This window comes from Solea senegalensis, unplaced genomic scaffold, assembly GCF_019176455.1.
Source record: "Solea senegalensis isolate Sse05_10M unplaced genomic scaffold, IFAPA_SoseM_1 scf7180000016571, whole genome shotgun sequence".
NCBI classification, from domain to species: Eukaryota; Metazoa; Chordata; class Actinopteri; order Pleuronectiformes; family Soleidae; genus Solea; species Solea senegalensis.
The window spans coordinates 1-14026 of record NW_025321878.1 but is presented as its reverse complement, the minus strand read 5'-3'; the positions used below and the strand labels follow the sequence as shown (position 1 = coordinate 14026).

The following is a 14026-nucleotide window of genomic DNA, read 5'->3' as shown; positions in this document are numbered from 1 at the left end:
TACATACTTATGTACTCACTTTGTTACATATGTGCATACTTATGTACTACTTTGTTACATATGTACTTACTGATGTACTCACTTTGTTACATGTGTACTTACTAATTTACTCAATTTGTTACATATGTACTTATGTACGTACTTTGTTACATGTGTACTTACTTATATACTTACTTTGTTACATATGTACATACTTATGTACTTGTTACATATGTACATACTTATGTACTTACTTTGTTACATATGTACATTACATTACATTACATTATGTACATACTAATATGTACATACTTATGTACTTACTTTGTTACATATGTACTTATGTACTCACTTTGTTACATATGTACATACTTATGTACTTACTTTGTTATATATGTACATACCTATGTACTTACTTTGTTACATATGTACATACTTATGTACTTACTTTGTTACATATGTACATACTTATGTACTCACTTTGTTGCATATGTACATCTAATATAATGATTTCTTTGTTACATATATGTACACATACTTATGTACTCACTTTGTTACATATGTACATACTAATATACGTACTTTGTTACATATGTACATACTTATGTACTTACTTTGTTACATATGTACATACTTATGTACTTACTTTGTTACATATGTACTTACTTATGTACTCACTTTGTTACATATGTACATACTTATGTACTTACTTTGTTACATATGTACTTACTTATGTACTCACTTTGTTACATATGTACTTACGTATGTACTCACTTTATTACATATGTACTTACTTATGTATGTACTTTGTTACATATGTACTTACTTATGTACATACTTTGTTACATATGTACATACTTATGTACTCACTTTGTTACATATGTACATACTTACATACGTACTTACATTGTTTGGGAAATAAAACATTGCTCACATGCTGCTAATGCAAACTTGTCTGAATTGTTTGTATAATATTATATAATTATTACTTCCGCGAAGTATTGTTTTTGGTGGCTTTGTGTGTGTGTGTGTGTGTGTGTGCACTTGCCAACATGACCAACAGAGGGCGCCAGAGGCTTGTTGCATGACTGGGTGAAGTCTGCCATCTGTGACTGTCTTGTTGTTATTAATATAAGAACTCTGGACCAAAACCAAGCCCACTTTGGAGCGTCGCAGTGTGGTCATACTTTAACGTAGAGACATGGTTGGAACTTTAAACGGGTGACAAGACTCTGGACCTTTCTCACAAGTCAAAGTTTGATACATATTACAATTTTTAAACAATCGCAGTTTACATTTTGTACTTTTTTTCTGACGTTTTCTGATTTTATAATGAGTGTGTATTTTGTGCGTAGGTTCTCCGGCCCACAATTTCCAACTTACTCAGAAAATGTCTACATAAACAGGTTGCATTGGTTGTCGTCTAACCTTGTGTGTTGTTTTCATTTTCATGTGACTTGCAGTTTTTCTTAAAATCACCTAAAAGTGCAGAGAGTTCTGGTCCAAGCTCTGCTTTGGAGTTTTGGAAAAATCAAGACGAGGGTGATTTTAAATGGGGAGGGGCTAGTGAGTCTCTCTCTCCCTCCTATAAAACTTGGAGTTTTAAAGGCTGATTCCATCAAAGTACCACTTTGTCACCCAAAATTGGCAGCAAGAAGCAGCTGCCATCAAAATTTCGCCGCAGAAATAGTACAGTCTAACCATGGTGTGTGTGTGCGTGTGTGTGCGCATGCAAACGTACCCGGATTCCGATGTTGTACTTGACCTTGTTCTTCTCCTGATGAGGGTCGTAGGCGTCGTAGCGCATGAATTCCGGCTGCAGCACGTAACCTGTGCTTCCATTCAAACTGAAGAGGGCGCTGTTCAACTGGGTGTATTTATCTGAACACACACACACACACACACACACACACACGGTATAAACTTTGACTGTGTGTGTCTCGACCCTCACTGACCCTGTTATTCCAGACACCTGAGCCCAGGTGAACTCCTCTACCTGCAGTCTGGAAGTTGAGCGCCACCATCTGACATCCGACGGCCCACAGTGGGTAAGGGTCGTAGTTGGACGACTCCACACGCTGGCCTTTGGGGTAAACGCGACTCAGAGCCTTGCTGTTGTACTGCAGGAAGTCCTTGGTGCGGCTCTTCCCTGGAGTCTTGTTCTCCACAAAGGAGCGGATTTCTTTGTAGCTGTAACTGTCTGTAGAAACAGAGACAGATTAGAGATGTTTCAGGACGTGGTTGTATGCTGCGATGCACAGACGAGGCTTTTACAGGACAAATATGAGAGAAATAAAAAAATAAACAAGAAAATAAAGACGAGTGTGAGAAATGGACAAATATGAATATAAACATCAGTTTCATCATCTCATATCTGTTTAAGTCTACGACATCTTAAGAACACGTTCACGTCTCTATCTCACTGTGAGACAGACTTATGTAAACCACTCACTCTCCCACACCAAACCTCAAAGAGAAAACCAGTGATTTTAACATCACACACACAGGAGTTGTTGATCCACTGCTGCCTCCATCACTAAGTTCTAATGTCTGATTTTGTCACTTCAGCTTTTAAAATCCTTTGTTCAGATTGACCTCAGTAACACAAAGTGACCACATGAGGCAGCAGAGGACCAGCAGCTCCTGTGTCCCCACAGCTAAAATCACTGGTTTTCTCTGTGGACTTTGGTGTGGGAGAGTGAGTGGTTTACAAACTTCAGATCCCAGTGAAAATCAGCTGTCTTAACAGTGAGATAAAGTGATGAACATGTTCTGAAGATATCATAGTGTGTCTTTACTGTGGTTCTCAACATGAGGGGCCCTCACAGACCAGAACCAGACATCACAGCAGCACACACACACACGTATGGCCTGTTTGCATTGAGTGTGTTTCAGGTGTGACTCTGTGGTAAAGGTCTAGAAGTAGAAAGAGCGCATGTTCACCGAAGCGGTCCTTCTCTTTGCTGCGTGGTTGACAGTAGACCACCAGCTCCGACATCTCCCTGGCAACCTCGTCCTTCTTCTCCACCTCCACCTGCTGCCTCATCTGTGATTGGGCAAAAAAAAGACAGAAAAAAGAAGCCACTCCCTGTTGATGCTGACACTTCACTGCTTTGTTGGTTTTCTCTCACCTCTTGTTCCCTGCTGTACTGTTTGCTGATTTCTCTCTGAGTAATGTCCCAGGTCACCTGGTACCACTCGAACAGCTCCTCCACAGAAGCTGCAGCCAGGTCAAACTGCACACTCTCCTGCTCCAGGTCCTGCAGCGTCAACACGTGAGGCTTCCCATTCTTACCACTCTTCACTGGAAACAAGGTAGAGGCACAGAGACGGAGGGTGAGGGCCAGAGACAGGACCAGAGAGAGAGAGGACCAGAGAGAGAGGACCAGAGAGAGACAGGACCAGAGAGAGAGGACCAGAGAGAGAGAGGACCAGAGAGAGAGGACCAGAGAGAGGACCAGAGAGAGAGAGGACCAGAGAGAGAGAGGACCAGAGAGACCAGAGAGACCAGAGAGAGAGAGACCAGAGAGAGAGAGGACCAGAGAGAGACCAGAGAGAGAGACCAGAGAGAGAGAGAGAGAGGACCAGAGAGAGAGAGGACCAGAGAGAGAGAGGGACCAGAGAGAGGACCAGAGAGAGAGGACCAGAGAGAGAGAGGACCAGAGAGAGAGAGACCAGAGAGAGAGAGGACCAGAGAGAGAGAGAGACCAGAGAGAGAGAGAGACCAGAGAGAGAGAGACCAGAGAGAGAGACCAGAGAGAGAGGACCAGAGAGAGAGAGAGACCAGAGAGAGAGGACCAGAGAGAGAGGACCAGAGAGAGAGAGACCAGAGAGAGAGAGAGGACCAGAGAGAGGAGAGGGACCAGGAGAGAGACCAGAGAGGACCAGAGAGAGAGAGAGAGAGGACCAGAGAGAGAGAGGACCAGAGAGAGAGAGACCAGAGAGAGACCAGAGAGACCAGAGAGACCAGAGAGAGAGAGAGAGACCAGAGAGAGAGAGAGAGAGGACCCAGAGAGAGAGAGGACCAGAGAGAGGACCAGAGAGAGAGAGAGGAGAGAGAGAGGACCAGAGAGAGGAGAGAGGACCAGAGAGAGAGGACCAGAGAGAGAGGACCAGAGAGAGAGAGAGAGACCAGAGGGAGAGAGAGGACAAGAGAGAGAGACCAGAGAGAGACCAGAGAGAGAGGACCAGAGGGAGGAGAGAGAGGACAAGAGAGAGAGGGACCAGAGAGAGAGGACCAGAGAGAGACCAGAGAGGACCAGAGAGAGGAGAGACCAGAGAGAGAGAGAGAGAGAGAGAGAGAGACCAGAGAGAGAGAGGACCAGAGAGAGAGAGAGACCAGAGAGAGAGGACAAGAGAGAGAGGACCAGAGAGAGAGACAAGAGAGAGAGACCAGAGAGAGAGGACAAGAGAGAGAGGACCAGAGAGAGAGGACCAGAGAGAGACCAGAGAGAGAGAGAGAGAGACAAGAGAGAGAGTGACCAGAGAGAGAGAGACAAGAGAGAGAGACCAGAGAGAGAGGACCAGAGAGAGAGGACCAGAGAGAGGACCAGAGAGAGAGGACCAGAACCAGAGAGAGGACCAGAGAGAGAGGACCAGAGAGAGGACAAGAGAGAGAGTGTCTAACAGTGAGATAAAGACGTCTTGTACTCACAGTTTTGGATGTTGCACTTGGAGATGTCCACAATTCCCTTACATAGTTCCCCAAGTGGGTTGTCTTCCATTTCCTGATTCCATGCACACACACACACACACACACACAGATGAGCTTCAGTCAGAGGACAGGAGGTCATGGTTTAACTGAGGTTCAGTCACAAGCTCATTGTCACCTGTATTTTGGTGTCAGGTTGTGTAAAGTTGGAAACTTCCTCTACATAGTTGGATGGAAACAGCTGTTGAATCTTTCCGCCATGGTCACCTTTCCACCTGCAGGGAAAGGTGACAGTGTGTTGTCTTTTATTTTGTAAGAATAACTACGAAAATGAAAGATAACATAAAGACTGTGTGTGTGTGTGTGTGTCCTCACCATCCGTTGTTCTCCTTTGTCACGTTGTGTATCAAAGCTCCTTTACTGAAGCTGAGCTCGTCTGACCTCTTCGCCTGGTAACTGTATAAAGCTCTGACTGTTCTTTGGGGCTGAAGAACACACACACACACACACACACACACACACACACACACACTTCATGTCAGGAGACTGCCGTGTATGACACACAGATACAGTTGTGGTGAATACACACCAGCGACAGCTCGATCTCGTTTGGCTCCACGTACGTCTTCATCTCGTACAGAGACGCGCAGTCTTTCACCTGTGAAACACAAACTCCTGTCAATGCAGAGCAAAATCAACTCACCTCAACCTTTAAAGGGTTACTTCAGGCTTGTTTTTTCATGTAAACATACAGAAAAACTAAAGAATCAGCAAGTAAAATACTCAAAATACTCAACCACTCACTCTCCCACACCAAAGCCTATAGAGAAAATCAGTGATTTTAACATCGCAGCACACAGGAGTTGTTGATCCACTGCTGCCTCCATCACTAAATTCAAATGTCTTATTTTGTTATTTCAGCTTTGAAAATAATCCGTTCAGATTGACCTCAGTGACACAAAGTGACCACACGAGGCAGCAGAGGACCAGTAGCTCCTATGTCCCCGCCAGCTAAAATCACTGGTTTTCTCTATGGGCTTTGGTGTGGGAGAATGAGTGGTTTACAAACTTGAGTTTCCTGTTGGAAAAGTCTGTCTCACAGTGCGATAAAGACATGGACGTGTTCTTAAAGACATCGTAGACTTAAAGTGACGTAGATTTTATTAGTAAAAAACAAGAATGTTGCCAGTGTCACAGTTTAAAAACAGGAAACTCAAGTTTGTAAACCACTCACTCTCCCATACAGATCAAAACAGATTACTGACGCAGTTTACATCAGATTACTTCAGTGGGTGCAATCAGACTGTTTTTGTTATCGTTAATTCACTTGTTTTACTTATTATATTATACACAATCAGATTATTTCAGTGAGTGTATTCAAAATATCTCACTGGGAGAAAACAGATTACATAGGCAGCTAAACTCTGACTATTTCAGTGGACACAATCAGATTATGTCAGTGGACATATGTATGTAGTGTAGTGACCACAGATACTTAATCATGATGTGACCATATCTAAAATGTGAGAGCACGTCTTGTCTCATGTCACCATATGTAGCTATAATCTCCATATGTAGCTATAATATTCATATGTAGCTATAATCTCCTTATGAAGCTATAATATTCATATGAAGCTATAATATTCATATGTAGCTATAATCTCCATATGAAGCTATAATATTCATATGTAGCTATAATATTCATATGTAGCTATAATATTCATATGTAGCTATAATCTCCATATGAAGCTATAATATTCATATGTAGCTATAATATTCATATGTAGCTATAATCTCCATATGTAGCTATAATATTCATATGTAGCTATTATCCTATGTAATATTCATATGTGAAGCTATAATATTCATATGTAGCTATAATATTCATATGTAGCTATAATCTCCTTATGCTATAATATTCATATGTAGCTATAATATTCATATGTAGCTATAATCTCCATATGAAGCTATAATATTCATATGTAGCTATAATATTCATATGTAGCTATAATATTCATATGTAGCTATAATCTCTATAATATTCATATGTAGCATATATAATCTCCATATGTAGCTATAATATTCATATGTAGCTATAATATCCATATGTAGCTATAATCTCCATATGTAGCTATAATATTCATATGTAGCTATAATATCCATATGTAGCTATAATCTCCATATGTAGCTATAATATTCATATGTAGCTATAATATCCATATGTAGCTATAATATTCATATGTATAATCTCCATATGTAGCTATAATATTCATATGTAGCTATAATCTCCATATGTAGCTATAATATCCATATGAAGCTATAATATTCATATGTAGCTATAATATTCATATGTAGCTATAATCTCCTTATGAAGCTATAATATTCATATGAAGCTATAATATTCATATGTAGCTATAATATCCATATGTAGCTTTAATATTCATATGTGGCTATAATATCCATATGTAGCTATAATATACATATGTAGCTTTAATCTCCATATGTAGCTATAATCTCCATATGAAGCTATTATATCCATATGTAGCTATAATATCCATATGTAGCTATAATCTCCATATGTAGCTATAATATCCATCATCATCATCATCATCATCTAACCGCTTTATCCTCCACCAGAGGGTCGCGGGGGGTGCTGTGCCAATCTCAGCTACATCGGGCGATAGGTGGGGTACACCCTGGACAGTCCGCCAGTCCATCGCAGGGCCACACACAACTAGAGACAAACAACCATTCACTCTCACACTCACTCCTATGGTCAATTTAGAGTGTCCAATTCACCTAATCCCCACATTGCATGTTTTTGGACTGTGGGAGGAAGCCGGAGTACCCGGAGAGAACCCACGCACACACGGGGAGAACATGCAAACTCCATGCAGAAAGGCCCTTGTTCCAACCGGGGCTCGAACCCGGGTCTTCTTGCTGCAGGGCGAGAGTGCTAACCACTATACCACCGTGTGGCCCTTGTATAATATCCATATGAAGCTATAATATCCATATGTAGCTATAATATTCATATGTAGCTATTATATCCATATGAAGCTATAATATCCATATGTAGCTATAATATTCATATGTAGCTATAATATCCATATGAAGCTATAATATCCATATGTAGCTATAATATTCATATGTAGCTATAATCTCCATATGTAGCTATACTCCATATGAAGCACTATAATCTCCATATGAAGCTATAATATCCATATGTAGCTATAATATACATATGTAGCTTTAATATTCATATGTATATAATATCCATATGTAGCTATAATATCCATATGTAGCTATAATATCCATATGTAGCTTTAATATTCATATGTAGCTATAATATCCATATGAAGCTATAATATCCATATGTAGCTATAATATACATATGTAGCTTTAATATTCATATGTAGCTATAATATACATATGTAGCTATAATATCCATACAGCTATAATATACATATGTAGCTATAATATACATATGTAGCTATATCCATATGTAGCTATAATATACATATGTAGCTTTAATATTCATATGTAGCTATAATATACATATGCAGCTATAATATCCATATGTAGCTATAATATACATATGTAGCTATAATATACATATGTAGCTATAATATACATATGTAGCTATAATATCCATATGTAGCTATAATATACATATGTAGCTTTAATATTCATATGTAGCTATAATATACATATGCAGCTATAATATCCATATGTAGCTATAATATCCATATGTAGCTATAATATCCATATGTAGCTATAATCTCCATATGAAGCTATTACATCCATATGTAGCTATAATATGGTCACATCTGCAGCATTAACTCACGGTGCTGAAGCGGTCGACCAGCTCGGGGGTGACTGGGTATCGTAGCTTGATCTTGCGATACAGTGGCTTCACCTTGAAGTAGCTGACCAGCTCCACCAGACTCTCAAACTCTGAGGTGGTGCCCAGCAGGAACACGTTGCTCTCCTTCTTGATCCGGCAGTGTTTCACCTTACCGTCGCCTCTGAAACACAAAGAACCTCAATGATGACGGATGTTAGAACATGTCCAAAGATCACAAAAACCTCCCTTTAATGTAACACTTAAACCCTTACATGAGTGAGATGACGAAACACATACAAGTGACTGCGCTTTGTGTCAAGAAAGACAGATTATAGCCCCTTACCAAAAGACTCACCTCATAAAATCTACATCAGTGTAAGTCTACGACGTCTTAAAGAACATGTGCATGTCTTTATCTTACTGTGAGATAGACCTTTCCAACAGGAAACTGAAGTTTGTAAACGTGATTGTGATTTTAGCTGCGGGGACACAGGAGCTGCTGGTCCTCTGCTGCCTCGAGTGGTCACTTTGTGTCACTGAGGTCAATCTGAACAAAGGATTTTAAAAGCCGAAGTGACAAAATCAGACATTAGAACTTAGTGACGGAGCAGTAGATCAATAACTCCTGTGTGGTGTGACTTTAAAATCACTGATTTTCTCTATGGATTTTTGTGTAGGAGAGTGAGTGGTTTACAAACCTCAGTTTCCTGTTGGAACAGTGAGATAAAGACATGAAAATGTTCTTAACATATCGTAGACTTAAATGGACATATTTTATTTTTAATCTGTTTTTCATCTTGTCCCCGCTGAGCTTTCACGTCACTGTATCTTTAATTGCTCAAAAAAACGAAATAGGTTCTTCTTTCTCTCCTGCCAAGTTAAAAAAGTATAGATTCAGTAGTTTTTGAACAAACGAACATTTCATGTGTTGCTGCACCTGAACGTGATGGCGAAGGCGTCTGGATCTCCCTCTCTCTGTCGGACAAGGAAGGCTCCGTCTCTGGGAATCCTCATCAGATAATCCTCCGCCTGACCTCTGCTCAGGTTACTGTAGAACCACCTACGGAACACACACACAAGTTGTGTTGTATATAAGTTTTGTTATATATAGGTTATGTTGTATATAATTTGTTATATATTAGTTGTGTTGTATATAAGTTGTGTTATATATTAATTGTGTTGTATATAAATTGTGTTGTATATAAGTTGTTACATATTAGTTGTGTTGTATATAAGTTGTGTTGTATATAAGTTGTGTTGTATATAAGTTGTGTTATATACAGTTGAAACCAGAAGTTTACATACACTATATAAAAAGACACATATGCTTTCTTTCTCACATTTTTCTGACAATCACTTTTTCTGTTTTAGGTCCGTTAGGATTACCAAAATTATTTCTATTTGCTAAATGCCAGGATAATGAGAGAGGGATTTTTTTAGACAAGTCAGAAGTTTACATTTCATTAGTATTTGGTACCATTACCTTTAAACTGTATGACTTGGGTTAAATGTTTTGGCCCAATCCTCCTGACAGAACTGGTGTAACTGAGCCAAGTTTGTAGGCCGCCTTGCTCGCACATGCCTTTTCAGCTCTGCCCATAAATTTTCACTAGGATGCTTTCGGTCATTGTCCATTTGGAAGACCCATTTACCCCCAAGCTTTAACTTCATGGCTGATGTCTTGAGATGTTGCTTCACTATTTCCACATCATTTTCTTTCCTCATGATGCCATTTGTTTTGTGCAGTGCATCAATCCCTCCTGCAACAAAACAACCCCACAACATGATGCTGCCACCCCCATATTTCACAGTTGGGATGGTGTTCTCAGGCTTTTTCCTCCAAATGTAACGATGGTCATTATGGCCAAACAGTTTGATTTTAGTTTCGTCAGACCACAGGACATGTCTCCAAAAAAAGGTCTTTGTCCCTTTGTGCATTTGCAAACTGTAATCTGGCTTTTTTATGTTTCTTTTGGAGTAATGGCTTCTTCCTGGCAGAGTGGCCTTTCAGCCCATGTCGGTACAGTAGTCGTTTCACTGTGGATAATGACACACTCTTACCAGCTTCAGCCAGCATCTTCACAATGTCTTTTGCTTTTGTTCTTGGGTTGATCTGCACATTTCAGAGCACCTTCATCTCTGGGACACAGGACCCGTCTCCTTCCTGAGCGGTATGATGACTGGACATTCCCATGGTGTTTATACTTGCGTATAATTGTTTGAACAGATGAACGTGGCACCTTCAGGCATCTGGAAATTGCACCTAAGTATGAACCAGACTTGTGCAAGTCCACAATTCTCTTCCTGATATCTGGCTGATTTCCTTTGACTTTCCCATTAAGTTACACAAAGAAGCAGTGTGTTTCAGGTGTGCCTTAAAATACATCCACAGGTGTGTCTCTAATTAACTCAAATGTTGTCAGTAAACCTATCAGGAGCTTCCAAAGACATGACATCTTCATTTGGGCTTTCCCAAATTGTTTAAAGGCATAATAATCTTAGTTTATGTAAGCTTCTGACTTTGAAGAAAGTAATAAATAATGTCTAAAAAAATCCTTTTCTCATTATTCTGGCATTTAGCAAATAGAAATAATTTTGGTAATCCTAACGGACCTAAAACAGGAAAAGTGATTGTCTGACATGAGCACATGTGTCTTTTTATATAGTGTATGTCAACTTCTGGTTTCAACTGTATATAAGTTGTGTTGTATAAAAGTTGTGTTATATATTAGTTGTGTTGTATATAAGTCATGTTGTATATAAGTTATTTTGTATATTAGTTGTGTTGTATATACTGTAAGTTGTCTTATATATTAGTTGTGTTGTATATACTGTAAGTTGTCTTATATATTAGTTGTGTTGTATATACTGTAAGTTGTCTTATATATTAGTTGTGTTGCATATAAGTTGTGGTATATATTAGTTGTGTTGTATATAAGTTGTCTATACAGTTGTGCTCATAAGTTTACATACCCTGGGAGAATTTATGATTTCTTGGCCATTCTTCAGAGAATATGAATGATAACACAAAAACCTTTCTTCCACTCATGGTTAATGGTTGTGTGAAGCTATTTATTGTCAAACAACTGTGTTTACTCTTTTTAAATCAAAATGACAAAAGAAAGTACCCAAATGACCCTGATCAAAAGTTTACAACCCAGTGACTTTGACCTGATAACATGCACAAAAGTTGACACAAACAGGTTTGAATGGCTAATCAAGGTTCCCATCCTTTCCTGTGACCTGTTTGTTTGTAATTAGTGTGTGTGTAAAAAAGGTCAGTGAGTTTCTGGGCTTCTGACAGACCATTGCATCTTTCATCCATGTTTCTGGATTCTTAGTCATGGGGAAAGCAAAGGAATTGTCAAAGGATCTGCGAGAAAAGGTAATTGAACGGCATAAAACAGAAAAGGGGTATCCAAGGAAGAGAATGCCAATCAGCATCAAACGCAGGGAGTTGAAACCAAACAGGTAGAGCAAAATTTCAGCCACAACTGCCAGGAAAATTGTTCGAGATGCAAAGAAAAATCCACAAATAACTTCAGCTGAAATACAGGACTCTCTGAAAAATTGTGGTGTGGCTGTTTCAAGATGCACAATAAGGAGGCACTTGAAGAAAAATGGGCTGCATGGTCGAGTCGCCAGAAGAAAGCCATTTCTGCGCAAATGTCACAAAGTATCCCGCTTACATTACGCCAAACAGCAGAGAGACAAGCCTCAAAACTTCTGGAACAAAGTAATTTGGAGTGATGAGACCAAAATGTAACTTTTTGGCCACAACAATAAACGTTACATTTGGAGAGGAGTCAACAAGGCCTATGATGAAAGGAACACCAATCCTACTGTCAAACACGGAGGTGGATCACGGATGTTTTGGGGATGTGTGAGCTACAAAGGCACAGGGAACTTGGCCAAAATTGATGGCAAGATGAATGCAGCATGTTATCAGAAAATACTGGAGGAAAATTTGCACTCATCAGCCCGGAAGCTGCGCATAGGACGTTTTTGGACATTCCAACATGACAATTATCCAAAACACAAGGCCAAGTTGACCTGTCATTGGCTACAGCAGAACAATGTGAAGGTTCTGGAGTGGCCATCTCAATCTCCTGACCTCAATATCATTGAGATCTCAAACGTGCAGTTCATGCAAGACAGCCCAAGAACTTACAGGTACTGGAGGCTTTTTGCCAAGAAGAATGGGCAGCTTTGCCATCTGAGAAAATAAAGAACCTTATCCACAACTACCACAAAAGACTTCAAGCTGTCATTGATGTTAAAGGGGGCAATACACGGTATTAACAACTGGGGTATGTAAACTTTTGATCAGGGTAATTTGGGTACTTTCTTTTGTCATTTTGATTTAAAAATAGTAAACACAGTTGTTTGGCAATAAATAGCTTCACACAACCATTAACCATGAGTGGAAGAAAGGTTTTTGTGTTATCATTCATATTCTCTGAAGAATGGCCAAGAAATCATAAATTCTCCCAGGGTATGTAAACTTATGAGCACAACTGTATATGAGTTGTGTTGTATGTTGTCTTATATATTAGTTGTGTTGTATATAAGTTGTGTTGTATATTAGTTGTGTTGTGTATAAGTTATGTTGTATATAAGTTATTTTGTATATTAGTTGTGTTGTATATAAGTTGTCTTATATATTAGTTGTGTTGTATATAAGTTGTCTTATATATTAGTTGTGTTGTATATACGTTATTTTGTATATTAGTTGTGTTGTATATAAGTTGTCTTATATATTAGTTGTGTTGCATATAAGTTGTGTTACATATTAGTTGTGTTGTATATAAGTTATTTTGTATATTAGTTGTGTTGTATATAAATTATGTTGTATATTAGTTGTGTTGTATATAAATTATGTTGTATATAGGTTGTCTTATATATTAGTTGTGTTGTATATGTTGCTATATAATAGTTGTGTTGTATATGTTGTGTTATATATTAGTTGTGTTGTATTAAGTGTTGTGTTATATATGTTGTAAGTATATATTAGCTGTGTTGTATATAAGTTGTGTTATATATTAGTTGTATTGTATATAAGTTGTGTTATATAATAGTTGTGTTGTTTATAAGTTGTGTTATATATTAGTTGTGTTGTATATAAGTTGTGTTATATATTAGTTGTGTTGTATATAATTTGTGTCATATATAAGTTGTGTTGTATATAAGTTGTGTTATATATAAGTTATGTTGTATATAAGTTATTTTGTAAATTAGTTGTGTTGTAGATACGTTGTGTTATATATAGGTTGTGTTGTATATAAGTTCTATAACTTCTATAAATCTAATCTATAACTATTTTCTTTCATGTTTGTTCAGAGCTTCTCTTCTTTTCTCTTTTTTAAAAAAACAGAATCACTTGGTTCAGACTTTTGGTGAATACTGATGAACGCTGATTAATGAATGAATGAATGAATGAATGAATGAGACAAACCCTTCTCTCAGGTGAGGGTTGGGCTGTGGGACAGCGTCGGTGAGGCGAAGCTCGAAGTCCTGGCAGCGGAGCGGGTTCTCTCTGTAGTGCTGGA

The 14026-nt window shown here is 38.7% G+C and overlaps 1 protein-coding gene across 1 annotated transcript; it reads right to left on the bottom strand.

Moving 5' to 3' along the window:
• Nucleotides 1-1306: 1306 nt before the first annotated feature.
• LOC122763213 (1-phosphatidylinositol 4,5-bisphosphate phosphodiesterase gamma-2-like) lies at nucleotides 1307-14021 on the bottom strand (the record flags this gene model as incomplete). The annotated part of the gene is made up of 11 exons (XM_044018251.1): nucleotides 1307-1860; nucleotides 1976-2179; nucleotides 2923-3025; nucleotides 3111-3283; nucleotides 4634-4706; nucleotides 4809-4905; nucleotides 5006-5115; nucleotides 5220-5288; nucleotides 8478-8658; nucleotides 9415-9537; nucleotides 13933-14021. Coding segments are annotated over 11 exons (1407 nt in total), but the record flags the coding sequence as incomplete, so codon positions are not given.
• Between the last annotated feature and the right edge of the window lie 5 nt (nucleotides 14022-14026).